This window comes from Colias philodice, chromosome 26 (assembly GCF_061535455.1).
Source record: "Colias philodice isolate Cphi_HAF_F1 chromosome 26, ilColPhil1 Martin Lab GWU primary, whole genome shotgun sequence".
In the NCBI taxonomy this organism is placed as follows: domain Eukaryota; kingdom Metazoa; phylum Arthropoda; class Insecta; order Lepidoptera; family Pieridae; genus Colias; species Colias philodice.
Genome location: NC_143111.1, coordinates 6348094 through 6374684, shown reverse-complemented (window position 1 = coordinate 6374684; position 26591 = coordinate 6348094). Strand labels below are relative to the sequence as shown.

Here is a 26591-nt window from a genome sequence, read left to right as displayed (position 1 = left end):
TGAGTTCTACATGTGACAAAAATACCACATTCTAGCCACGAAGTTATTACGAGATATAGATTTTCAAAGAATGTCAGGATTGTCCCTAGTAAACAAAATTATATATATCATCTATCTATTACCAAGTTTTTGTATATGTTTTAGTCGTTAGTTATAGTCGATATTTCAATATATTATTATAGGTAGGTACTTAATCCTTATATGTAATAAATTAACTGAACAAAAAAAATATCTTAGATTTATAAGACAATTCAATAATATCAAATTAATACAAATTAATCTCCTTTTTTGTGAATATTTCGAGCATTGTTCATAGTAATCTCATTAAAAGTCAAACCGAATTCTTTGAAAATCTATTTCTCGTAATAAATTCGTGGTTAGAATGTTGTATTTTTTTCACATGTAGACCTCAGTTCAAGGCTTCTTTTGGTACGAGTACAAGTACAAGTTACAACAATTGAAAAGAAGAAAACGAAGAGAGAAGAATGGGCAAAATTATATTTAAAAGACAGGAATTCATTCAGACATATGCAGTCATATCATAAATCTTTGTAGAGTTCTAAAATTTATATTATTAATCTTTTTTCAGTATTAGCCACGTCATCCGACGCCATCGCCATTGATAACGATCGACCGACGTCCGTTTTGTTTGGCGGTAGAACTGTGACTAAAGCTGTAATAAGTATATAGTCTATGACTAATGCGCTGTCCGGTGCGATCGCCCGTCCACACGCGCGAATTTGGTACGGTCCGCACCAAGTTCGGAAGAAAAAACCATCGAACCAACCGTACCGTCAATAATAATAATTATGTCCGGCGGATCACTGTACACATGATCGAATATGGTCCGGAGCGCACCAAGGTCACGGTGCGGTCCGTACCAAATTCGAACGTCTGTTTATATTTTTATATTATCTTGCTGGATGTGCACGACCAACTTTTCATCCAGCGAGCACCCCCACCACCGCGAACGTCGTGCAGATGGACAGTGAATAGCGCGGACGTACAGCAGATTAGTGTTGCCAATAGAAATTAATGTAAATACTTGGAAACGTGGCCTATTGATATGATTTTTTTGTGATAACTTAGAGTACATGAGCAAGCAAGAAACGGTTATTTTATATTTTTATGTACACAGGAAATCCCAATTATCATTACTTTTGGATCAACCTTGTACACATGGACAGTTTATATTCAAAAGTTATTATTTTAAAAGAACTCCAAGGCGAATTGTTGAATAACACAGATTTTATGCAAAAGTCCACTGCAGAAAAATGGCAATTTATTTAAAAAAAATATCTTGACGAATTTGTTTGTTTAAAAAAAATTATTAGCTATATACTCTCTGTTCCCGCCACTTCAGCATTTACTGAAAGAGTCTTTTCGGTCATGAATGTGAAGTGGCGGGAAGAGAGAAACCGAGCTTCATTAAAAATTAATTAAAAATGAGCTCTTGAAATATATAAATTTAGATTTGGAATGTTTGGAATTATATAATTCATTTAAAAATAATGAAAAAATCTTAGTTACTGCAAAAAGTACAAAAAAATACATTTTTAAAAATATTTATTTACTCTTTATTTACCTCCTTTAAAATCAGATATACTCTATTTCTTCAAATAAAAGTTGGCAACCCTAGCCATGCTTGATGCGCGCACGATCGTCAGTAGGATACATCCAGCACCGCGGCCTTGAGCCGACGTACGTCGGGGATGGACCGTGAATAAGACGCTTTAGATCATTGCTACTGTAATGTATTTCAAACATAAATTCCTTAAGTGACCACTAAATTTAGAAAGGTGTAAGAAGGACAAAAGAAACCATTTTCATTTCCAATTATTAAGTTAGTAAGCTGTGCTGTGAGCCTGTGAGTAAGGCTGTGAGTAATTGATATTGGGTCGAACAAATGTTTGGCCCAACGGTCCAGGATTATGGTCGATGCTTTGATTCAGACTTCAGTCCAGATTTTTTTATTTGAATTAAGCTAGGTATCTGGTGTAGATTTTGTTCAAGTTTTAATAGGGACAAGACTAGGTATATAAATTATGTATTCACGGTCGTGGTAGAGATCGTTCAAAGCGAAAAAACTGTCTTTCCGTGCTCTTATTTTCGTTTATTTACTTGTTGCCTTATGATTATTTTATTATTAGCAAATATAAAATTTGTTGCATGTTTCTAATTTGTCTTAAACAAACTACGGTACCCCGAACTTCGAAGGTGGAAGGCTCAGGTCGCGCAAATAATCATATTAGAAAGAGGTATCATAGTAGGACCTTAGACCTCATTCACACGAGAGCTTTTTTAACGTCCGTTAAAAAAGCGTCCAAATAGAACAAATGCATTCCCAAGTATATGTTCACACGTCAGCGCTTTTAAAGCGCGACGCTTTTTTATCGCGCAGTGTTCTATTTTCAACGCTCGGCGTTGGGCGTTAAATAAAATAGACCATAGGAAACTTCTTACTATTATTCAGACGAGCGCTAAAAAAGCGCCGGCGCTGCGTTCAGTATGCCGCACGCTCGCTCAGCGGTAGCACGTGTTTGTTGTGCTTATAATCATCAGAAAATCGATACGATGTCGTGGATTGTTGATCCCGAACTATTAATTATAGATGTGGAGTCTCGTCCGTTCCTGTATTCAAAATCGTTATAGACATTTGAAAATAATTAAAAAAATTCCGGGGTATTGCCTTAACTCTTCGTACAGTGTCACAAACTGCCCTTTTAAGTATCTCTGTTCATTTAGAGGATGTACCCAGAATGCCTTTTGTTTTCTTTTTCGTCTTTTAATAACACAAATCGCTAGTGCCAATCTTTCCTTCTTTCTTTCTTTCAAATATACCTAACATATAAAAATTAAAACAGTAGGTATTTTTATCATATTCCTTTAAGTAACATGTTTATCGATGACGAGTTTGAACAAATACCTAAGTAGGTACCTACAAGTGGTTTATTAAGAACAAACTTTCCGAGGAATTCTAAGCAAATATAATAATATAAATATCATAAAGATATTACGCAACTGACATTACGTAATTATTTTAGAAGAAACCATTTCCACGTCTTACTGAAGCCAGAGACGAGACATGAGTGATTTTAAAGCGTTAGTATGAACAACCACAGAGAGAACGTTTAAAAAGCGCCAACGCCGGGTTTTAACGCAACGCTTTTTTAACTCTCGTGCGAATGAGGTCTTAGAGTATATGAATGAATGAATGAATGAATGAATGAATGAATGAATGAATGAATTCTTTATTGCACACACCAGTTGAAAGAAATAACATAAAATACGATACAAACAAATTGCACAATGGGTGACCTTATGGCTACAGAGCCATCTCTTCCAGGTGACCCAAGTATATATTGCAGTAGAGTATGATTTTGAAGTATTTAAAGTAGTAATTGTATAGTTAATAGTGTATATTTATTGAAAAATATTTCATACATGTAGACATAGCTTTATAAAGGAGTCATAAAGTGGTCATACAACATTTCACATCTTGTGCCTGTAATAATATAAAGATTATATTTTTCTTTAAGATTATATGGATAATAATTGTACCTATCATGATTTCTAAAAAACAAAATATAATTTAAGAAGTACGAACTCATTACGCTTTTGAATCCATAGATAATAACCGGAAACGATTGTGTTGCCATAAAATGCCTTTCAATAAATTGCATTCATACTCGTTTCGGCATTGCGCCGCCATCTTTCTTTTCATACAAGTCTGATCGGCAGAAAGGTAAGTTTAAAATTTAGTAAATTTTATTTTAACCGTCAGTTCATTATTGGCTTACCCAATCAAACTTAAAATTTAATAAATAGAATAATAAAGGCATTATAAAATATTAAATACCTGTGTTACTTGATCCTCAATTAAAATCGAGAGACAGGTAGACCATGTGGTCGACTACCAAAGCGGTTTATAATGTAACTGCGCATTAAGTTTGAGTGAAAAAAGTAATTTGTTTCCGTTTTCAGACCCCTTTCAGGTACCGCTTTCAAATGTGTTTTAGAGCAAGGACTATTTGTGAATAAATTTAATTTTTAGCAGTTATTTTACTCGAAGCCGGTAATTGGAAATAAACGTGGCGCGAAGTTATTTCATACTATGTTCTTTTGTGTTTTTTAGATAAAATATGGGTTCCGTGAAACAAAGTAAAAAAACACGAAGTGGTCGGACGTCTTCATCCGAAAACGAATCGGGACAAGAAGACGCTATTTTAGGAGACGACAAGGCTTTTCAAAATTTAACCAACATGTTCACAAGGTAGGTACTCAATTTAAAGAAATACATGTTGTTTTTGTTATTTACTTCTAAAGAGGAGCATTACTTAAATAAATTCAGCTTAATTTTTTTCACGATTTCTCGCCAAATTGTGTCAAATGTTGCACGTGTAGTGTAGGAACATGAGGCAACATTGATAAGCTGTTTTTGATAAGGTTAAGTACACGCATGTACTAATACATTGTTTAATAATTTTGTATGTTAAATGTGTTTCCTAAAAACTTCTTTTACATGAGGTGTTTCAGTTTTTATAGAACAAGGATCTTTTGATTACAGTTCAATGAACTTGTGACTCATTTTATGCTCCATTTACATCATGTTATTTGCTTGTTATAATCTGTTCAATGATTTCTTATACTGTATTGAAATTATTTTTTGTTGGTCTGAGTTTTTTAACATTAAAAGTGGTTAGGTGGAACTTTTTTTATTCATTTATTCCTAATATGGCTATATCGATGATCTAATTTTGAGTTTATTGGCTAGGCAAAAAGTAAGGTATTAAGGCCACCTTTTAATGAAGGAGCTATGCTATTATTAGAACAACTGATTGAAACAATTAGCTGGATCAGAAACATCAAAAAATTAAATGCTACCTACATCTCGTAAGGAGGTCATGCATCATATCACAAATTTTCCACCAAAGCACCAGTTTTCTTTAAAAAGTAGATTACTCAAGTGTCCTTCAGACATACATCTTTCTACTTATCACAACATATATACCTATGTACAATGTTATTACAAAGACATTTTGTGAAAATGTTAATCCTTTTAAAGAACAACAGTCTATCAATGTTTAATTTATATCAATCTGCAATAGACACTGTAGAATGGAATTTAAAAATCATAGTCATGTGATGTTGGTACAGTAATAAATTTCCAGAGTAAAGTCATAAAACTGTTAACATCAGTTATAATTAGGCCTGCTGTATTTAAAACATTGGCCTAGTTTGTAGTTAGGAAAAGAGTTAATGTAGTTTTTACATTGAATAAAAGAATTTATAAAAATTTTCATGATGATTTTGTTTGATTTTATTTTTTTAAAGATGTAACCTCTTATTAGTTGCAATCTCCTAATAATATTTAGTATATTAGCTTGTAATTTTTTTATGTTATGCTCTTTTTTCTGTTTTTAAATAAATTCTTTATTTGTCTTAGTATGGCTTTTAAAAACATGGTCGCACTTTCGCCCAAAGTGCGCAGACGTATCAACGCGTTGAGGGTCCTTCAAAAGGAGTTCATCGAGATAGAGTCAAAATTCTATGCTGAGGTGCATGAGCTCGAATGTAAATACGCAAAATTGTACGAGCCACTATTTGAAAAGGTAATTTTTACTTCTATCTATTTATATAGAACTGAATTTTTTAATGAACTGATAAACAAAATGTTTTGCTGTATGACCATTTATAAATATTAAGCAAAAGTTTTCAAACTTATAATTAAAGTATATTAGATACTAAAATTTTTTGAAAATAAAATTGATATTGAAATTAACATGATGACTATTACACACCAAGATCTGAATGCCATGATAGATCACAAACATGCATCACCAACTGAGGCTTTTATTATCTACCATTCCCTGTGATTCCATCACTACACATTTCTATAACAAGTTGTAATTTGCAGCGAGCGCAAGTAGTGAACGGTACATACGAGCCTACCGATGAAGAGTGTAATATACCCTGGCATGATGATTTGGAGGAGAACCTCGCTGAAGCTGTCCAGAGTACAGCGCTCACTGACAAGGAAACACCGGAGATCAAAGCTAAAGAGTATGTTGATACTTATTAAAAGTTTAACGCCATTAGTACATCTACGCATTCGCGTGCGGCAGCGAATCTCTGCGAAACTACTGCGTAGCGAAATATCTGCGGAACGTTAGTACTCAGCAATGTTTTCGCAACTTTTTCGCAATGCGTCTGTGTAATGGCCATTTCGCAGTTCCTTGCGAAACAATACTGACAAGGACGCAACTATTTCATCTATCTATGTGCCACACTACTGACAGATTTTTCGTTGTTTCGCTGCCGCACGCGATGGCGTCGGTGTACTAACGCCCTAAAAAGCAAAATAATGCCATGTTTAACTAGGCTCTAAGGCTGTAATATTTGAGCTAATAGATAGATCTGCTCAATAAAGATTAAAAGTGCTTAATACAATATTGAATGTAAAATTTCATATTTTTGACATGATGACTTATACACACCAAGATCTGAATGCCGTGATAGATCACTAACATGCATCACCAACTGAGGCTATATTCACTACAATAAAATAAACAATGTTACTACTGACAGTATTTAACATATGTCCCCCATTTTCAGACCTGCTGAGGACATGGACGCTAATGTTAAGGGCATCCCAGATTTCTACCTTACTATATTCAAGAATGTTATCATGCTGGGTGACATGGTGCAGGAGCATGATGAACCAATACTTAGATGTCTACAGGATATTAAAGGTAAGAGTAAAATGAAATCCAAATATGTATATGCAAATTTTTTATTTTCAAAACTTATTATTTTTCATTATAATATTATGTAAAACTAAAAATGAATAGGTATACTAAATAAATTTCACTCTAATTGTGGATCGAAAACCTGATCATAACTTGTTGAAATGTTTCTTTTATTGTATTTATTTAATTTTTTTAATGTTATGTACAGTGCAAATGCATGACGACACATTGGGTTTCACATTGGAGTTCCACTTTGCGCCCAATGAATACTTCACAAACACAATCCTCACAAAGCAGTACTCCATGAAATTGATCCCTGACGAAGACGACCCCCTGAAGTTCGAGGGTCCCGAGATCTATGCCTGCAAGGTAAGAAATATGTTAATATTTTACAGGGATACAAGATTGTGATGATTTTTAACATGCTTATATTAGCTTCCCTTTGCTTTGTATGTAACCCGTAACAAACTCTTGAACTCAAATATTATGACCTACTTTAATGGTCAGATGTAATTCAAATTTTGTAATATTATCAAGGACAATATAATAAATTCATGACTACCTTATTATTTGGTACACTAAAAAATGTACTCTTAGTTGGTTCTAACATTTTAAACTTATTGAAGTGAAACTTCTTTATCGAGGTTGGAAAAAAATTTAGTTTAACATTTTTCCGTTACGCGCCATCTTTTCCTTATCCCTACCACGCGTGATTCGACGTATTTCTGTAAAGTTGCATATAGTAAATTATTTTTTGAAAAATAAGGTCATAAAGAAGTTTCACTTACGTGTGTACACTAGTACACGTACACATTTTTTATTTTCTATTGTTATTTTAATAAAAAAAAAATTGTTCAGGGTTGTGAAATAGACTGGAAAGCGGGCAAGAACGTAACGATCAAGACGATAAAGAAGAAACAGAAGCACAAGTCGCGCGGCTCTGTTCGCACGGTCAAGAAGACTGTGCCCACCGACTCGTTTTTCAATTTCTTCGCTACCAAGTCTGAGGACCCTGACTCCACGGTCGATGCAAATACAGAGGTAATTGATAGTTACATAATTTGATCTAAACATTTTCTTCTGAGAAGTTTTTAAAACAATATAGGGGCCAATTGTTTTAAACACAGATTGCCTCGTTGCATATAAATCCAAAAAATAAAATATAATTCTACTGATCACCCCCTTGGTACAGTGGTTGATGCGTGAGCGTAGAACCAACGGGTCTTGGTTCGATCCCCAGTGGAGTTAAAGAAAAAAAATTTCTCTGTCTGGCAGGACACAGAAGGCTGATCACCTACTTGTCCATAGATCGTGAAACAAATGTATGCATAATGCATCTGCCCCTTAAAAAAAATGGTACCCCATACTACACTTAAACTCATAAAAATATAGTAAAGGAAAAATTTCTTAAAAAAAAAATCATTTCAGAATACAATGTCACAAAAAGTTGTTTTCCAGCCTATCTCTTGCAGTCATCTAACACACACTTATAATACATACTATGGACTTAGTGCAGTTTGATTTTCGTGTGTTCAAAATAGTAAAAAATCATATAATATATTCTATTAATAATAAATAATAATAATAATAATGTCCCAATTCCAGACGCTTTTGGCGCTCGACTTCCAAACGGGCCACTACATCCGCGAGCGCGTGGTGTCGCGCGCCGTGCTGCTCTACACCGGCGAGGGGCTCGAGGACGACGACGACTTCGAGGAGGAGGTTCGTGCGTGCACACACACATGCACACATGCACACAACACACACATACACACACCACACGTAATACACACACACACGTCATACACACACGCACCCACACACACACACACACACGTCATACACACACACATGTCATACACACACATACATAGGCAGATACATTGATACTTGGGACAGTCAAGCACGAGGGTTAAAGCATGTAGTTTAGCCCAGACATGCAGACAAAAATTCTAAAAATATAATACATATGTTTGGTTTCGGTATCTATTCCAAGATTACACTCCCCAAGTATTCTTTAAAAAAATATTCAGTAAAATCAAATATGAACATTCTTTATCAATAATTTTTCTCATTTTCAATTAACATAATTCAATTTACACAAATTAATTATTCAAAGCAAATATACACATAACATAATAAATAAACACAACACAAAAATGCTGCTTTTATTTACCATAGTAATTGTTGTGTCAAGCGACGCTTCTACAGCCATCTGTTGGCTTCGACTTAGCTTGCACGGTAGATGATTTCAGTTTAGCTAGGCTTTCCCCACCAGATGGAGCTATAGGCCTGCCGTATATCGGTTATGCTATGCGGTAATTCGATATTTACATCGATTTTATTTAGATTTGCATGTCGATATGTGTATTGTCCGTCAATATGTATTTTAATCGTTCTCAGATACGTTTTATACATTTTTTAAATGTACCCTATCGTTCTACTGTCGCTTTTTGAAGTGAATCTTCTTTATCGGGGTTGGACAAAAATTTTGTGTAACATTTTTGCGTTACGCCGTAGACATTTTTGCGTTACGCCGTACGCGTGGCATTTTTGCGTTACGCCGTATGCGTGACATTTTTGCGTTACGCCGTACGCGTGGCATTTTTGCGTTACGCCATACTCGTGACATTTTTAAGGTCATAAAGAAGTTTCACTTCTTACGTGTGTAGTCTAGTACACGCATACATTTTTTTAACAGTATCGTATTAGCTAAAGCTTATAGTAAAGCTACGACTACATTAGCGTCGGTGACCGTATCGAACACACGGCATAGCATAACCGTGCTGCAGCGCCGGGCCGCGGACCAACAGCGGTGTGTTTGCTTTCAGGAGGAAACGGACTCTGAGGAGAGCTCCGGTGAGGAGGAGGTCTCCGACGCGGAGGACGGCTCCGACGACGACTGCCGCCAGAACTTTATATAGCCCCTTTATATAGCCCCCCTCGCTCTCGTGCCTTTCATATCACTAAATTGTACCAAATACGAGTTGCGGAGACAAAGCTTACTAGCGCGCGAATTGGTTAGGCTACGGGCGCGTAGACGTGTGCGTGCTCGCTAGATGACGCAATTTGAAAGTCAAATTTCGCGATACAAACAGTTATGTTTAGGCTCTGACGGTGGCCAGGTGACGATGTCACGGTGGTTGTCAAGATTTTTTATATAATATGGAAAAGCGGTCTTTTCTAAATCGTTTATTGCACTGTGTGTATTAATAATACTTTAAAAATAAGGTATCCATTCAAGCCTCGAAAGCAATAATTAGAAATTAATACTAAATTTGTAACAACTTTACAAAAATAGGTGCGAATTTTGCACGTAGTTAGATGCTTTGTCTCTGTACCATTTATTTACTCGCGTGTTCGGAGCGCTCCGAGCACATGCTCGCAATGTTCGACGGATCGTGTAAAGTTCGCTCGCGTGGTACCGAGCGACTTGTCTATGCGTGGTTTATCAGCCCACAGATAAATATGTTTTAGATAGGTTTACACGTCCGGTGCGGTGCCTTATATGCATGTCACTAGTTAGTCTGTTACGATACCTATATTGCATTTCTAGTTAGTTATACAATTCTCGTTTTTATTTATTATTATTATACATGAATGATTATTGTAATGGAGTGTATTTTGTTTAAGAAATTAACGTATCGCTTATGTACTTTTAAATTTCTTGTGTTATTATTATTATTCTCTAAGGCTATTTATGTTGTGCGATGAAATTTAAAGTTTCCGTCATTCCAAGTTCGAGTTAAAAATATGTCGATGTTAACGAATCTCTGTGCCAAAAGCATTTTACATCTGTAACGTTCGTCTGTGATCTGTCTCTTGGAGATGTATTTAGAATAGTTATGTTTTTATTTATGTAACGAAGATGTTAGCGTATAAATATATATTCTACTACGAATATTTCAGCAGCTAGTTGTATCGGTTATGGCTTTTATGTTCTAGCATGATGACGTACTGATGACATTAAAATTATAAGCTTTTTAAAGTGTGTTTTATTTATTTTGATCCTTATTTTGCATGCTATAGTTAAACGGCAAACAGATGGTTGTAGAATAATAATTTTTTTTTAGGTTTCTTTTTTATTTAAAAGCAGCAATTTTGTTCGTTTTTTACATGATCATATTTTTTTTACTGTATGTTCCACAACATAATATGAAAAGCACTTGTCTGATGTTAACTGTTAAGCTGCATTAAGATTGACTTCAAATTCTGTTTGTCCTCATTCATATGAGCTTATTCATACAATACAAAATTTAATAGTCATATCAATTTTCATACACTGGATTACCAGAGCATGAGTAGATAAAATGTACAGAGATGCACGAAAAGTAATGACATTTACCCGATAGGTACACACGTGCCGTGTGCTTGTAGTAATGCAACCGATTCGCGTGATCGTCGTATCTATCTTTGTCTCTAAATTTTATTTACTTATGTGGTACCAGTAGGAGCTATTTGAATAAACTATGGTTATTTGAGAAAACTAAAATCTCAGCGACATGATTATAAAAGTCGTGCATTTCCGCTTGGCAACTAGGAGGAGGAGGAGGATGAGGAGGACGACGAAGATGAGGATGGGGAAGCGGACCCGAACGCGGACGTTGCCGGCTGCAAGCAGCAGTAGCCGGGCCCCCGGACCCTGCCCCTTCGGGGACCCGGGACCCTGCTCCTCGGGGCCCCGCGCCCTGCACAACCCGCCAGGCGAAACCTCACCCTCTATAACAAGCCCCGCATCCAAAGAAATTTCGTATCACGTTTAGGCTCGGACACTGATGTGATTCTGTGTTATTTTGTAAATAAAAGTCGAAATAACACTTGTAATTTGTAAAGGGTTTCAAATTAATTGCGCTCGTAATGAGTGCCGTTTCGATAACGTGTCTAACGATGTAAATATTATCCTTAGATCTGACACTGTTTTATTGTCAGGATAAAATTTAATTATGCATAAAAATTATGTACGTATTACCTTCATATTATGATAGGAGAAAAGCACGGCTTGCGTTTGAGTTGTGTTATTACACATTCTATGTAATAACTAATAACGTTAAATAACTTACATTTAAGGCGAACTAGTTAAATAAATTGATACGTTATTTTTAAAATTGTTTATATTTGCAGTATTCTGGTTGGTGTGATATTCGGTCGAACCACTGCCTAATGTTGTGTAGTCCCTAAATATAGCCATCATAATATGTAAAGTCTTTGTAGACATTCCTATCCGTACTGTATATACTAGTCTATAATTATCCGCCTTTCATTGAATGTCTGTTTGGTTAAAAATTGAGAGGTGCTTTTAGACATGGATACGTCAACATTTTTTTTAAATACTGCACATGTTTGTTGAAATATTGTTTTATGCGAATCTATATAATATTCCATAGATAGACGCGTGTAAAACGCAGATTCCGTAAACGGTAAATTAACATGCTTAAGTATGCCCTTAGTTATTTTTATATGCTCATAACAACAAGCGAGACCATCTTTTATTATGTGATAGTAGTTAAAATCGGCTGTATTTTGTTGTGAACAGCTGTTCGATACTTTTAACTGTCTTTAAGACTGTACTAGTTGTATAATTGTGATCAATTGTACGCTTGCCTTAACAAAGGCGGTTAGTTTTTGAGACGAGCCAAGGCCTAGTACGTGTGTGCAAGTTGCATATGTACTGCATACACCGGTCAGCTATTAGGGTATTTGTACACAACATTTTTAAATAAATTAAATTTTAACAACTTTTGTGTTTTATTTCAACCATCAATTTGATTTTTTTACTGAGTGATAGATCCTCTATGATTACAATAGACTGAGTCCAGTGCCGCGAGAACGAGACCTTGAATGTCAATGCAACTTTGGCCATACATTGCTGGCACAATTTTTATTTTCTTTTCGCCAGAAAAGGTAATTTGTAGAGAACCTAAATATAAGATTGCTATTACTTTTTATCATTGAATTTATATTTTCCAAAAATAAAAATATCTCATTCCCATGGGAAAAACAACCGGTGGAAGGAAAGCTAGTTAATATTAATAAAATAAGTAAAAAATTATTAGCTTTGTTTATTAGATCAAAATAATTACTGGTCGTATTATAAGGAATCTTTTACATAATATTTAACAAGTATAAGGGCAGTTGCAATTTCGATCTCCGCGGTGAGCAACGACAAAAATATTTTGTTGTTGTTTCTCGTTTTGGAAAAAGTTGATCAGTCTGCAAAGTCCTAATATTGCAGACTGATCACTTGTTATTCGATAAGATGCGACCCTTATTCCCATTTTATCAATAAACGTATTTCCATATTTTAAATTACATACGTATTTCCATATCATATTTTAAAGTAATGCCCGAAAGCAATAGCAATCTTTTATATTTTTAGTTTTTAACTCGATTCGGTTTTTATTACTTAACTAGCGGTCCGCCCCGGCTTCGCCCGTGGTACATATTTACGTTTTCTCTACATAAGAACCATCCTCGTACTTCAATGAATATAATAGAAAAGAATTATCGAAATCGGTTCAGCCGTTCACACGTGATGCCGTGACAACGCGAAACGGGTGCAGACCCGCCGCCTTTTTATAGCTCCCGCCGCGAATCGCGTCGAACGCGGCAACTGATACACAAAAATAATCCTTATGGCATGATTCTGTATTCACGCGCGATGACTTATAGCGTATTTCATGTATAACTTTGGTGTTTCTACACCGATTTACATGATTCTTTTACTATAACCTGCCCAGGAGTGTGAAGAATAATTGTGCCAAATTTGGTTAAAATCCGTCGTGTAGTTTTTGTTTCTATAACGAATATACAGACAGACAGACAAAAATTTTACTGATTGCATTTTTGGCATCAGTAGCGATCCCTTATCACCCCTTCATAGTTTTTTTTTAAATATATTTCATGTACAGAATTGGCCTCTACAGATTTATTATAAGTATAGATAGTAAAACCATTCAATACCTAAGTAAAGTAATAATAATCATCCAATAAACTTTATTTTGTCTACATAAATAAAAAAGAACATTATGATACATAATATCACAGTATTACAATATTATTTCCTAATTGTAATACTGTGATAATATTTCCAGTCAAGATTTATTTTAATTATAACGCCTGCGAAAAACGCAATAGCAAACTCATTATCTCGGCTCGCTTACGGTTTGACCCTGATTGTTTTTGTTGTTGCTTTCTCATATAATCCTCTTAAATTAAACCTAGGTTTTATTTCTGGCGAAAAGAAAGTCATAAAACACGCCAGTAAGTTGCGTATGCATTTGGGGCATCATGTAGTGTATATGCGTGTGAACACCTATATTAGTTAGGTTAAACCGCCAACTTGCGATAAGAAAGCTAGCTAGAAATTCTGTGCGGGTACTGCAAAAGTACTAACTGGAGATAGACAATTTTGCCGAATGGAAACATTCCTTTATTCTTAAAAATAAATAAAACTTCCTGAAAGATTTTCGAAAAATATGATATTACTGCAATTAGAACGGAGCCCACGCTGCCTAATGATAATAAATACCCATTAAATACCACGATAATTAATACATTGATCTGACGATTTAAGTGGTAATTTAATGACTAAAGAAAGTGAAAAATGAAAATAATATACATCGAGCGCGTGAAATTAAGATATGGGGCAGTTAATTACTATACAAGTGGAAGAAATGATGGATTTTTCAAATTTTCTAGTGCCCTGAGCGCACCCACAAATATTAACTGCTCATTCTGTCTGGAAGTAATCATCAATAGGTAAGAAACAGTCTCTTATATTTGTCGCGCTCGAGTAAATACCAAAATCCCTTCTTGCTCCTCTACTATTAATCCGGACCCATTCATAAGATAAATTATTACTGTAAATGTGTGGATTTTATTATATAAAAAAATACTATTTTAAAATAATGCTATATTATGGAATCTATTGTCTGTTATTCGTATAGGTAATTTTATTTTCTCAAGTAAGCTAGCTATTTGCTTTTCATTCATTAAATTGGGTAAAGGTATAGGTAAAAAAGAAAAACAAACTTCATTTTAGTACCAATTTATTAACTCTTTAAAAGAAGTAACAACTTATCACGATTTGTCTTTTTATTACATCAGATCTGAGTCTATAAATTAACAATTTCATTGATTAATTTCATTTGTATATAAATTATAGCTATGCTGGTAATTGCGCACTTTGTGACATTGCTCGATGGCGGAGTTCCAATAAAGAAACAGAAACTGAAAACGACGTATAAGTATGGCTTTTGATTGTACTATTGAATAAAATATACAAAATTAAGTACAGGACTTCACAATGTGGCCATATAACAAGCATTATATTTACTTCCAATACAAAAATCATCAAAATACTGAATACTTTTCAGTTGGCGTCACGGCGTCAGGAACATCAACAATAAGAGCGACTTGAGCCATTCGCGGTTTTCAGTCTACTAATGTTTGTTTAGCACCAAATTTCTTAAAATTAATCTACTCAGCTACCGGGCGATATCGCTATCATACTACAAAAACAAGGGAATGATGCGATATTGAACTGTTATTAAAATTAGACTAAATTTCACGACCTTTTGTTGAGAATATACGCGATGGTCGAAATAAATATTGCACTGAATATTTCATTATACATATTTAAATTATTGCAATACCGTGAATTGATAGTTTTTGGGTAAAATATGTAAAGGTGTGAAATTTTCTACATTAAAGGCTTTGAAAGTAGGGTTGCCGGTGAAATACATCGAAATCAAAGTTTACAAACTAATTAAATCAACTTACAGATCATAATAATCCGTTTAATACATTAGTCGTACTACACAAATGTGGGGAAAACTCAGACTGGCAACCCTACACACAACCATCATTACATCACACTGACACATATCCGTCTTTTAAGAACCTTTCCTTTCAAAAACACTCAAAGGCAAGTTAAGTCATTATTAAAAACTAAATATTTAATACAAAAATAAAAGGGCACAAATCTATTATTAATGTTATTATTTTTTTTCAGGCGTAAGGAATGGTTCTCACAAGATAAACATGATTACATTGCATTATCTAGTCTTCATCCACTTATACTCATAATATTTAATAAATAAGGAATAAGGATTGTTAAATAAATAAGTATTGCCATTGCATCAAATTTTAATGTAATAATAATAATATACCTCCTCAAGTATATTTATATAAAAAAAATAATGACTACCTCCATGCATTGCAAAGATTTCTACATTTTGCAAAAAAGTTTTAAAAGTCAATAAGTTATTGTCAAAATTAATTATGATAAGTCAACAAAAGCTTTACCGTCAAAATATTTAAAACCCTGAAGAAGAAAAAACGAGAATAAAAAAGAAAAACCAAACATTTTAAAACTTGGCAATACTCAAAATAATTTAGAATTTTTCTGAAATATTTTCTATTTTATTTAATAAATAAATAAACATGGAAATCGAAACAAACATTCCAACTTAAAACGATTACACACAAAATGGATCAAAATTTACAAAAGTTTTCATAAACAAGAAAGATAAATTCATTAAAATTAAACTCTAAGTAGGAAAATATATTGATTTCATTTAAAACGTGGATTGACGCGCTTCTACAATGAAAAATCACGCCATTTAAAGTCTAGGGGCGATACGGCGCGAAAAATCAACGGAAGCGATCGATACCACAATAAGTACACTAAAATAATATCAATTATCTAAAAACGCGCTACACATCTGCGTCGACGAGACACATCATACAATAAACGATATTATACAATTCGACATTCGACAGTCTCGCGGATAAAGCGGGTTCGGGCGCACTCAGTCGAAATCGTGAGCCCGGATCGGTAGTCTAAAAATTCTCAAAAATTAAGGCGAAACATTCAAATTTACAACGACGTTTTATTACAATCATCGCGGAAGACTCGGAAAATCGACTACCGATGCCTACCTACCGGGAGGAAAGAGCCGGGTCCAAGCGGGACTGCGTCACGCGGGCGTCTTCGCCTTCTTACCGAACGGCAGGTTGATGCGACGCTTCCTCGGCTTGGCGACCGCTTCGTCCTCCATCAGCGACGAGTCTGTAGACTCCTCCTCCGGCGTGTTCGAGTGTTCCGCGTGTTCAGGCACGGGTTTTTGTCGCGTGAACGGGCGGGGCGCGCGGGGGTCGTCGAGGTTGGCGGGGTTGACGGGGTTGGCGGGGTTCGCGGGGTTGAGGGTGTGGGGGACGATGTCCGTGCTGCGGGAGCGCGCGATGGCGGAGAGGGGCCGGCGCGGCGGGGGGAGGGGGGCGGTGCGGGCCGCGGCGCGCAGTTGCGGCTGAGACTGCGAGTGCACCGCACGTGTTAGGTCCTCGCCCGTCCAGTTCACGCTGAAAAATACATATAGATTTTATTTAAATTGTCTCTGATTTTTTTTTCGTGTCGTGCAACTGTAATTGGAAGACACAGGCTCCTGAAAAACAGTTCTTACTATCTTAGGAATGTTTTAAGTGAAATAAATTATTTATTTATATTACTAGCTGCATCGACAGACGTTTATCTTCACACAAACCGTCGAATATTTCAAGTACTTGTTAAGTTTTATAAATTTTGGCACAAATTTCTTAAACATTTTTCTAAATAGGCGATCACGCGTGATGTCATGACCGAAGGAAATAGGGATTTATTTTTATACATAGAGATTACGTGTGTGGTGTGTGAAAATAATTAAATAGTGCTATTTATTCTATCTACTTCATGGAATGGAATAGAAACATACGAGTTCTATGTACATAATATGTGTATCGTCTTTATTTAATAATAAACTGAACAAAAGATTATCTTATAGTGATTTGTTAACACTTGAATAATCGATGGTTTTCTTAATTAGTAATGTGTTGTTAAATAAATTTTAGACTTTATTTCCATATTAAAAGACTTAATATCTAAAACAAGATTTGTTAGTCACAAGTACACAACAATTTTACATAAAATACAAAGAATAGAAGGTATTATATTTTTTATGTTACATCAAAAAATGTAACAAGATAAATAAAATACAAAACATTGAACTATTTATTAGATAAAACCATTAAAATTTTACAATCATTCCAATTCCTTTTCTTTGCCTTTATCACAATTAGTAGTTCGATTCTACAAATAAAAGGTTAGTACATTAGTTCGTTAGTAGCAAATCCACAGTACGTAAGTTCTACTAACTTATCTCCTCCCAATATAAAGTGTACGGGCTCCTTCCTCCGGTCCTCCGTGGGACTCTTCCTGACGTCACTGTAAGACCCTCTCTTACACTCTTCCGCTATTCTCCTATCTTCTTTTCTGTCTTCTCTTCTTTCATCCATGCGTCTCTCTCGCGCTTCTTGCGCTAGACGCTCTTCTAATTGTAGCCTGCGATTATTAAAGAATATAATAGTTTGAGAACACTAAAAATTAATTAGTAATAAATAAGAATGGATGTATGTATATATTTGCATTAGATATTGAGAATGATAGGCTGCTTAAATATGTTTCAAAATAGTCATGCATGTTTATGCATTCACATCCGTCATAAAACTATAATTAAAGTCTATCCCTATTATGTATTTTATTTTTTATCCAATCCCATACCATAAGCAAAATAGCTTTTACGATCTTATCAATTCAAACAGTAACATTAAAATTAAGCTAACACCTCCGTAGCTACACCCACCGAAATCACCAGAAAAGAGATCACTTTTTGTTTGCGTATGCCATCCAAACAAACATATACACACAAAATCACAACCCAATCCCTACTTTACCAACGAATTATCTAAATTATTTACAAATTATCCTCAAATCATGCAAACGTAATCTCTATTATACCTTGCTTCCGCAAGTCTTAGGTCCAAGGGATAGTGTGGTGCGTCCGCCTCGCTACCTGAAGAATCTTCCTTCCACCCGAAGTTATCCATTACTATAAATTTAAACATATTTAAATAAAGCATTTTTATTCAACTTTTTATATAAATAATAATTCTATTGATGGTACGGCAATGTTAGTTTTAAGGGATGATTTTTACAATGTTCCTTTTCGTTGAATCAAATTAAATGATTAGTTTGTGAATTCTTGTAAATTTCCTTATAACCTTTTTTTTAACTCGTCTTCATTGTGATTTCAACGTTAAAAATATATAAGATATAATTTCTATAAATATATAAATATAATTGTGACACCTTGACTGTTACATATATTAATAATGTATCAATAATACAATAATTTCAGTGACAATAAAAAAAATAATGAACAACGTAACGATATTTTAAAAGCATGTATGAAATATTAAAGCCCCAGTAAAAGCAAACAGAAATAAATAATCAATGCATAAAAAATCTTACCTTTATACAGCAGTGTTGCCATAGCAAAGCAACTAAAAGGGGATATCTTGCAACACTAAGGGTAACTAGGTATTTGCGAAATAAAACAAACATCACAATCGTCAAAAGCTTTCAAACGTGCAAAGGGATACCGAAATTTGGAAGACATTCTTTGGGAGAAAATTTTCAGCCCATCTTCTATTAAATTCTAAATATATCCTTTGAAAGCAAGCATACCTAGTTAAGAATTGTTAGTTACCTATATTTTGTAAGCAGATAGCGTTTATTTCTTACATTATAAACAATGCAATGTTATGTGTTAAATTTTGGAAATTAGTTTCTTTTGTTTAAAGTTTCGATTGTTCAATTAGATGTCATATTAAGAAGACAAATAATCACAATTACATTAAGTACTGTTAAGTACTTTGAGACACATTTTGAGGATGCTTTTCCAATTATGTGCGAGGATGTGTAGCGAGGTAGAGATGATCTAATCTAAAACTGAACGCCCCTCCACTAAACCTAATTGTTCCAATGTGTGAGAGCAAATAATTATTGAACCACTTTATCTGTGTGCGTGCGGCGATTCTACTGAAAACTTTGACCGGTTTGTTAAATAATGGGGCGATCAGTTCAGTTGCCTAGGATTGTATGGCGGGGAGAGCTCACTTTGTACGGAATGACACGTCCGTTCTGTCGTGCATCGCGTCATTTATGCAATATGCACTAGTTGGCCAACTGGTCCTGTTGTTCAGGTTATTCTCTTGTTCGTGTCTAGCTGGCGACCGAACGACCAATGAGGCAGACCAATTTGTGTGTATTGCGTCTATACACCTACTTTGAATGTGAGCGTAAACACAGTGGAGGGGCGTTCAGTTTTAGATTAGATCATCTCTATGTGTTAGTAAATAATCAATAGTATCGCTTCATACTTCAAACTGAATGAAGCGATATGATTGGTTATTTACAAACAAATTCCTCGCATATTATTGGTAGAAATGCATCCGAATATGTGAAAGCTTTAATATAAATAGGATTATCGTTAAGTTTTCAGATGTAACAATTTAGACAACAGACATTATTTGAATGATACGATTATATGCATAACAATTGTGTTTTTCCATCCAATTTAAAAACGAAAAAATTAAATTTAACGCAATCGGAAAAATATCAATTCCCATATAATCAATGTTCAATTAATGTTTGGTGGGTCGAAATAATCTTATATAAAACAAGGAATAGATACGTTAAAAGCGTGTGCGTTGTGAAAACTCAAATACGTCTGTACTTAATATGATAAAAAGAGATAGCGATATAGTTTTGACACGAGAGCGATAAGGATGCGAATCTTGTCTTGTCATAAAAGTTCTAGATTGCTCGGAACAGATAGTAAATTGATATGAACGCAACATATCTATAGTTTTTGAAATCATTGTTGGGATGATTAAATTATTCTCGATATGAAAAATTGCTTTTAAGCTTAATGGCATAAAGTCGACAATTCTCTGGAATACTTATACCTATAGAAAATATATTGCAAAAGTCCGTCTAATATTATTTAATTGGTTAATAGGTTATATATTACAATTAAATTATGTATATTAAAATTAATATAGAGTACACACATGCAATTAAAACCCACACCCAAAAAATAAACCTCTATACTACTAAATACTAAAATTAATCTATTACATATTATATCATACATGCTTTTAAAAACATAAGCCTGAAAGCTTCCTACCGATTGTGATATATACACATCCATAAAAATATTTATTCAAAACAATGAAAAAATATACACATATACATAAGTGACTTAAACTAATTAAATAAATAGGGCATAGCATTAAATTTAAATATCTTTTAATATAAGCTTCAAGCTATTCGTACTAACTATAAACTTAATTAAAACTAATTTAAAATTTCTTAATACCCCTAATAATTAGTGATAAGAATTTTAAATATAGGTATTATTTTTTTTCTATAAAAAAAAGAATTTTGTTCACTTTTTTTAATATTTTTTTTCATTTAACATTGAACAATCCGTTTTTTGGGAAGCCCATTTTGTGTAGATAATGATAAAAAGAAAAATGATTATTGTATTTTATCACATAAATTACATCTTTCAGATCTTAGAGGAACTTTAAATAGAAAAAGCTTAGTCACGTTAAAATTATTCGAGAACTATTGTTATGTTAGAAAACTAGTAGTTTTATTTTAAATGATTTGTATTGATAAAAATTATAAGAGTTAAAAAGCAAACATTGTCTTTTTGATTTCTTACAACCGAGTTTGAGCCTCTCTTTTAATTCAAAGAGTCGAAACATAGTGTTAAATTTAAAATTAATTAAAAAAATTATAAACAACGATTAATAGGTTAAGTACTTTTCGTATATTCTTAAATATTGTCATATAATTTAAATATAAATATTTTGAATACTTACCTAAACAAACATAAAAATATATTAATTTACTACCTAAACTGAACATAACAATATATTAATTTACTACAAAAAAAAAAACTATTAATTTTATTATTGTCACAAGATCTTAGGATTTAGTGGCCCCTTTGCCAAAAAGTGCAGCGATTTCTATATAATTTTAAAATTTAATTTGTACAACAATATAAGTCACATTTAGTATCCATAGGAAAGGCTTATCAATACGAAAGCGGAAAAGAAAATACCCAATACATGTCAATTAAAAATAAATTTCATTTTACGAAGAGTTTATTATAGTACACTAATTAATTAATAGCTTGTAAAAATATGGAAATAAACAAGCGATTTAACAATTTATTTTTGAAACGCATAATATTTTTCATTTTCAAAGTTCACAACACCTTTAAAACGTATAACATTCCAATCAAAATTTGATACGATTTTTTTTCTTCAAATTAAGGGTACACTAAGAAAAATCCCTTGAACCCAACGTTCGAACGTTGGAAGGCACAATGTAATGACTATATTTCTCATATATTTGGTATTTTCCCTAACTCGACAGCCGAATTCAAGTAACTCTGGCCATATCAATGATATTATAAGTAAAAAAGTTTGAAACACTATATTCGATGTTCAAAAAAGGCACACTAACGCACACGCGATTAGACTTCAAAGATATGTTTCAAATATCGTGAGTGACAAAGAGACAGCTTAAGTAAAATATGGCTAATTAGCCACATTTAACATGCGGGCGTGATCGCAATCTTCGTCACAAATATCTAGACGTAAATTAGACTTTATTGCCATAATACACAATTTTATTTCGCTGATTATACAACAAATGGAAGCATTTTGCTTTATAAGCGAACATTTTTATTTTGTAAAGTTTATGACCTTTTCTATTTGCCGAATATGATTTGGGGGAGGAGTTATATCCCCTGTAACCCCCTTCGAACTGATTTTATACGTTTTTACTTATAATATAATTATTATTGGGTCTGGTTGTGTATTCAGTCGCTGTGTTCGTGGTACAGAAACACTTCGTCCAACTTACCGGAGCCGCAGATCGACGCGTCATCGCCGACGCTCAGGTCATCTTGCGAACTGCTTATACGGCCTGAAGATTGATCAAAATAGTTATTTAACTTTTTAAAGTACAAATAATATTATTGAAGTAAGTAAAGTAACTAAAGAAAAAAAAAACACACAGTTTTATTCTATTACGTGTAATAGAATAAAACGGTTTATTACTTAAATTAATTGTAGTAATGGTCAATTTTATTAATGGAAAAATAATATTGCAACAGTTTTAAGAGATGTCGCTTTTTATACAAAAGTGAAATGTTTGAACATATTTGAACGTTTAATAGCGAAGTAGCTAGAGCGGTAGGATATAGCTACGTTTAAATGTTACTTTTATTCTCGTCGCATAAATGACTACTAAGTTGGAATGCTTGTATGCGATTTCAAAAACAAATATTGCTGGTGTGTGCTGGCTGGAGCTTTATTTTTTGCTTTTTCTTACTCATATCGTCTTATTACAAAAACTGAAATAGACGTGGTTTAAACAACTGATTTAACTTTAGTACAGAGGTTTAAACTTATCCTGATCCATTGTCCTATCTGTCCTGTCTATGGTTTAACGCTAAAACCTGTTTATTAATTTGTTTTAGACCCGGTTTTTAGTTACTCCGTGTTTTTTTATAAGACGGATTATATTTACCTACTCATATATGAAAAAATTCTAATATGAAGACCCAAAACCCGTTGCTATGGTTACCTCGTTTTCCAAAGCTGTCACCGCCGCCTCATAGTGTGCGTTTCAAAGGAAATGAGAACTTTTAAACCATCTTGCTGTCAACCTAACGCTCTAATATTAATAAATAATATATTATTAATAATAAATATTAAATATTTACCTCTGTTTGGCTGTCGGCCGTTAGCAGTCCGGTATAGGGTGCTTTCGAGGAATTGTAGGCCGTTGTTGTTGATTATATTGAATCCGCAAAGTCTCTCGATTTGCTTCCAGCGATGCATTCGTTCCTGAAAATTATTTCAAATTAGATTTATATGTATGAATAAGATTTGAATGAATTTATGTTATTTCTAAATGTATATCTGTTGGGATAGTCTTTAATTTTATTTGATGATTAGGATTACTTTGTGCAATTTTGTTTCAATATATAACGCAGCTGCCTCTCATCCAGCTTTCGATAAAACTTAAAAATAGTAAAAGATAAAAAAATAATAAAAGATAGTAAAATACTGTATATGGTGCTATTTACAATTTGTAATAGGTCTATGTTAAACAAATAGACGGTGATATAAATGGCGTGTTTATTGGATGCAAACGACAATCATCGGCGGTACAAAAGTAGTAACAATACCTTATCACCTTACACTGAATTGGATTGTCAAGTTACTCACTGCCACATATGGTTGTTAACATATAGCTATAATTAAGTTTTTGAAGTGAAACTTCTTTATCGGGGTTGGAAAAAAATTAAGTGTAACGTGTAGTGTATCGGGGTTGGAAAAAGAAGTTTCACTTCTTACGTGTGTACACTAGTACACGCATACATTTTTTATCCTACTACTATTACAAAGGCGAAAGTTTGTAAGTATGGATGTATGGATGTTTGTTACTCTTTCACGCAAATACTACTGAACCAATTACAATGAAATTTAGCACACATATAGAAGGTAACGTGGATTAACACATAGGGTAGGTTTTATCCCGGAAATCCCACGGGAACGGGAACTATGCGGGATTTCCTCTGAAAACGCGGGCGAAGCCGCGGGCGGAAATCTAGTATAGCTATAATTAAGTTTTTGAAGTGACACTTCTTTATCAGGGTTGGAAAAAATTTAGTGTAACATTTTATCGTTACGCGTGACATTTTTCCGTTACGCGCCATCTTGATTCGACGTATTTCTGTAAAATTGCATATAGTAAATTATTTTTTGAAAAACAAGGTCATAAAGAAGTTTCACTTCTTACGTGTGTACACTAGTAGTTAGTACACGCACATATTTTTTTTTAAATTAAACTTCCTTTCTATTCTTTAATTTCAACTTTCATTCTTTCTTCCTATTAGCTTCACCTGTAAGTTTTTATGTAACCGACTCTTTTACAATCGATTTTGAGTTTTGACCCACTATAAATGGACGATTTACACTTATAAACATACACTCGAAACATCAACGATCAATACAATATCATAATTTCATGAGTATAAGCGTGTTTTTTTTTAAGTATTAATATTAATTATTTACCTGCAACTCCTGCGTGACTTCATTGAGCGCGGTCCTGGCCTCCACAATGGACCGGTCCACATCGTCGATGGACTTGCCGTGCGTGGACACAAACGCGCCCACCAGACTCGACCGCTTCTTGCGGAGTTTGTCGCACTGGAATATTTAAATGTATACGGTAAAATGGTTATTGTGGTATTAGAGATATAGTCATTAGATAAGGTTACTTTGTGTGAATTATAAATAACACATAGAAAGTGAAAACTGAATACTCTTGAGTCACTAATTAAAAAAGTGATCCTGTTGTTGTCAATATTGGCAGTGTTGCAAAAACTAGATCAGAAAAACTTTATTAATTAATAAAAAAAACCTAATATCAAACTGCAAGACCAATCAATTTCTTCTTCTGCTTTACGTCTAAATTATCAACTAACATTATGAATTTTGCGATAGCAAAACACGCAAAGCTGCTTGAATGCAACCCACCCGTAACCACCACCCGGGGGCGGCTGAAAGTCACACTAACTGGCGGCTGCACGTTTCACCCCCTGTTCCACATTATCCACCGGCTGCATCGCGAGCTGCGTCCGCGATCCCCATCAAGGAGGGACGCCTGCGCATGTCACTACCAGGATGAACAGCGTTCACCTACGCGTCCGCGTAAAGATGCAGTAGCCCTTCCAGTTAATCAACAGCTAAAAAATACGTGAGCTGCTGCACTGCTGCAGGGACACACTCACCGCGTCGCGCGCCTGCTGCAGCTGCACGTCGGCCTGCTGCTTCTTGCGCAGGTAGGAGCGGTTCTCCACCTCGTGTGTGAGCTGCTGCACTGCTGCAGGGACACACTCACCGCGTCGCGCGCCTGCTGCAGCTGCACGTCGGCCTGCTGCTTCTTGCGCAGGTAGGAGCGGTTCTCCACCTCGTGTGTGAGCTGCTGCACTGCTGCAGGGACACACTCACCGCGTCGCGCGCCTGCTGCAGCTGCACGTCGGCCTGCTGCTTCTTGCGCAGGTAGGAGCGGTTCTCCACCTCGTGTGTGAGCTGCTGCACTGCTGCAGGGACACACTCACCGCGTCGCGCGCCTGCTGCAGCTGCACGTCGGCCTGCTGCTTCTTGCGCAGGTAGGAGCGGTTCTCCACCTCGTGTGTGAGCTGCTGCACTGCTGCAGGGACACACTCACCGCGTCGCGCGCCTGCTGCAGCTGCACGTCGGCCTGCTGCTTCTTGCGCAGGTAGGAGCGGTTCTCCACCTCGTGTGTGAGCTGCTGCACTGCTGCAGGGACACACTCACCGCGTCGCGCGCCTGCTGCAGCTGCACGTCGGCCTGCTGCTTCTTGCGCAGGTAGGAGCGGTTCTCCACCTCGTGTGTGAGCTGCTGCACTGCTGCAGGGACACACTCACCGCGTCGCGCGCCTGCTGCAGCTGCACGTCGGCCTGCTGCTTCTTGCGCAGGTAGGAGCGGTTCTCCACCTCGTGTGTGAGCTGCTGCACTGCTGCAGGGACACACTCACCGCGTCGCGCGCCTGCTGCAGCTGCACGTCGGCCTGCTGCTTCTTGCGCAGGTAGGAGCGGTTCTCCACCTCGTGTGTGAGCTGCTGCACTGCTGCAGGGACACACTCACCGCGTCGCGCGCCTGCTGCAGCTGCACGTCGGCCTGCTGCTTCTTGCGCAGGTAGGAGCGGTTCTCCACCTCGTGTGTGAGCTGCTGCACTGCTGCAGGGACACACTCACCGCGTCGCGCGCCTGCTGCAGCTGCACGTCGGCCTGCTGCTTCTTGCGCAGGTAGGAGCGGTTCTCCACCTCGTGTGTGAGCTGCTGCACT

At 35.4% G+C, this 26591-nt stretch overlaps 2 protein-coding genes across 5 annotated transcripts in view; one reads left to right on the top strand and one right to left on the bottom strand.

Annotated features, from left to right (window-relative positions):
• Positions 1–3643: 3643 nt before the first annotated feature.
• LOC149476957 (nucleosome assembly protein 1-like 1) lies at positions 3644–12484 on the top strand. 3 transcript variants are annotated; one of them, XM_089711518.1, is made up of 9 exons: positions 3644–3745; positions 4136–4273; positions 5447–5612; positions 5918–6063; positions 6616–6752; positions 6958–7118; positions 7608–7790; positions 8355–8471; positions 11290–12484. In XM_089711518.1, the coding sequence occupies exons 2-9, from the start codon at positions 4143–4145 to the stop codon at positions 11374–11376; spliced, it is 1128 nt and encodes a 375-aa protein (XP_089567644.1). In that variant the 5' UTR covers positions 3644–3745; positions 4136–4142; the 3' UTR covers positions 11377–12484. The 3 variants fall into 3 exon arrangements, with proteins under 3 accessions (XP_089567644.1, XP_089567642.1, XP_089567643.1); XM_089711516.1 differs by lacking the exon at positions 11290–12484 and adding an exon at positions 9581–10737; XM_089711517.1 differs by lacking the exons at positions 3644–3745; positions 11290–12484 and adding exons at positions 3972–3995; positions 9581–10737.
• A 2296-nt stretch (positions 12485–14780) lies between these two features.
• Stim (stromal interaction molecule) overlaps positions 14781–26591 on the bottom strand; it is a 37925-nt gene continuing 26114 nt past the window's right edge. For both annotated transcript variants that reach the window (XM_089711502.1, XM_089711503.1), the window contains exons 9-14: positions 24792–24926; positions 23435–23558; positions 22570–22632; positions 18583–18673; positions 17941–18126; positions 14781–17111 (exon numbers count right to left, since the gene is read on the bottom strand). In XM_089711502.1, the coding sequence (XP_089567628.1) occupies positions 16730–17111; positions 17941–18126; positions 18583–18673; positions 22570–22632; positions 23435–23558; positions 24792–24926 (981 nt within the window). In that variant the 3' untranslated portion in view covers positions 14781–16729. The remainder of the gene's footprint in view (positions 17112–17940; positions 18127–18582; positions 18674–22569; positions 22633–23434; positions 23559–24791; positions 24927–26591) is intronic.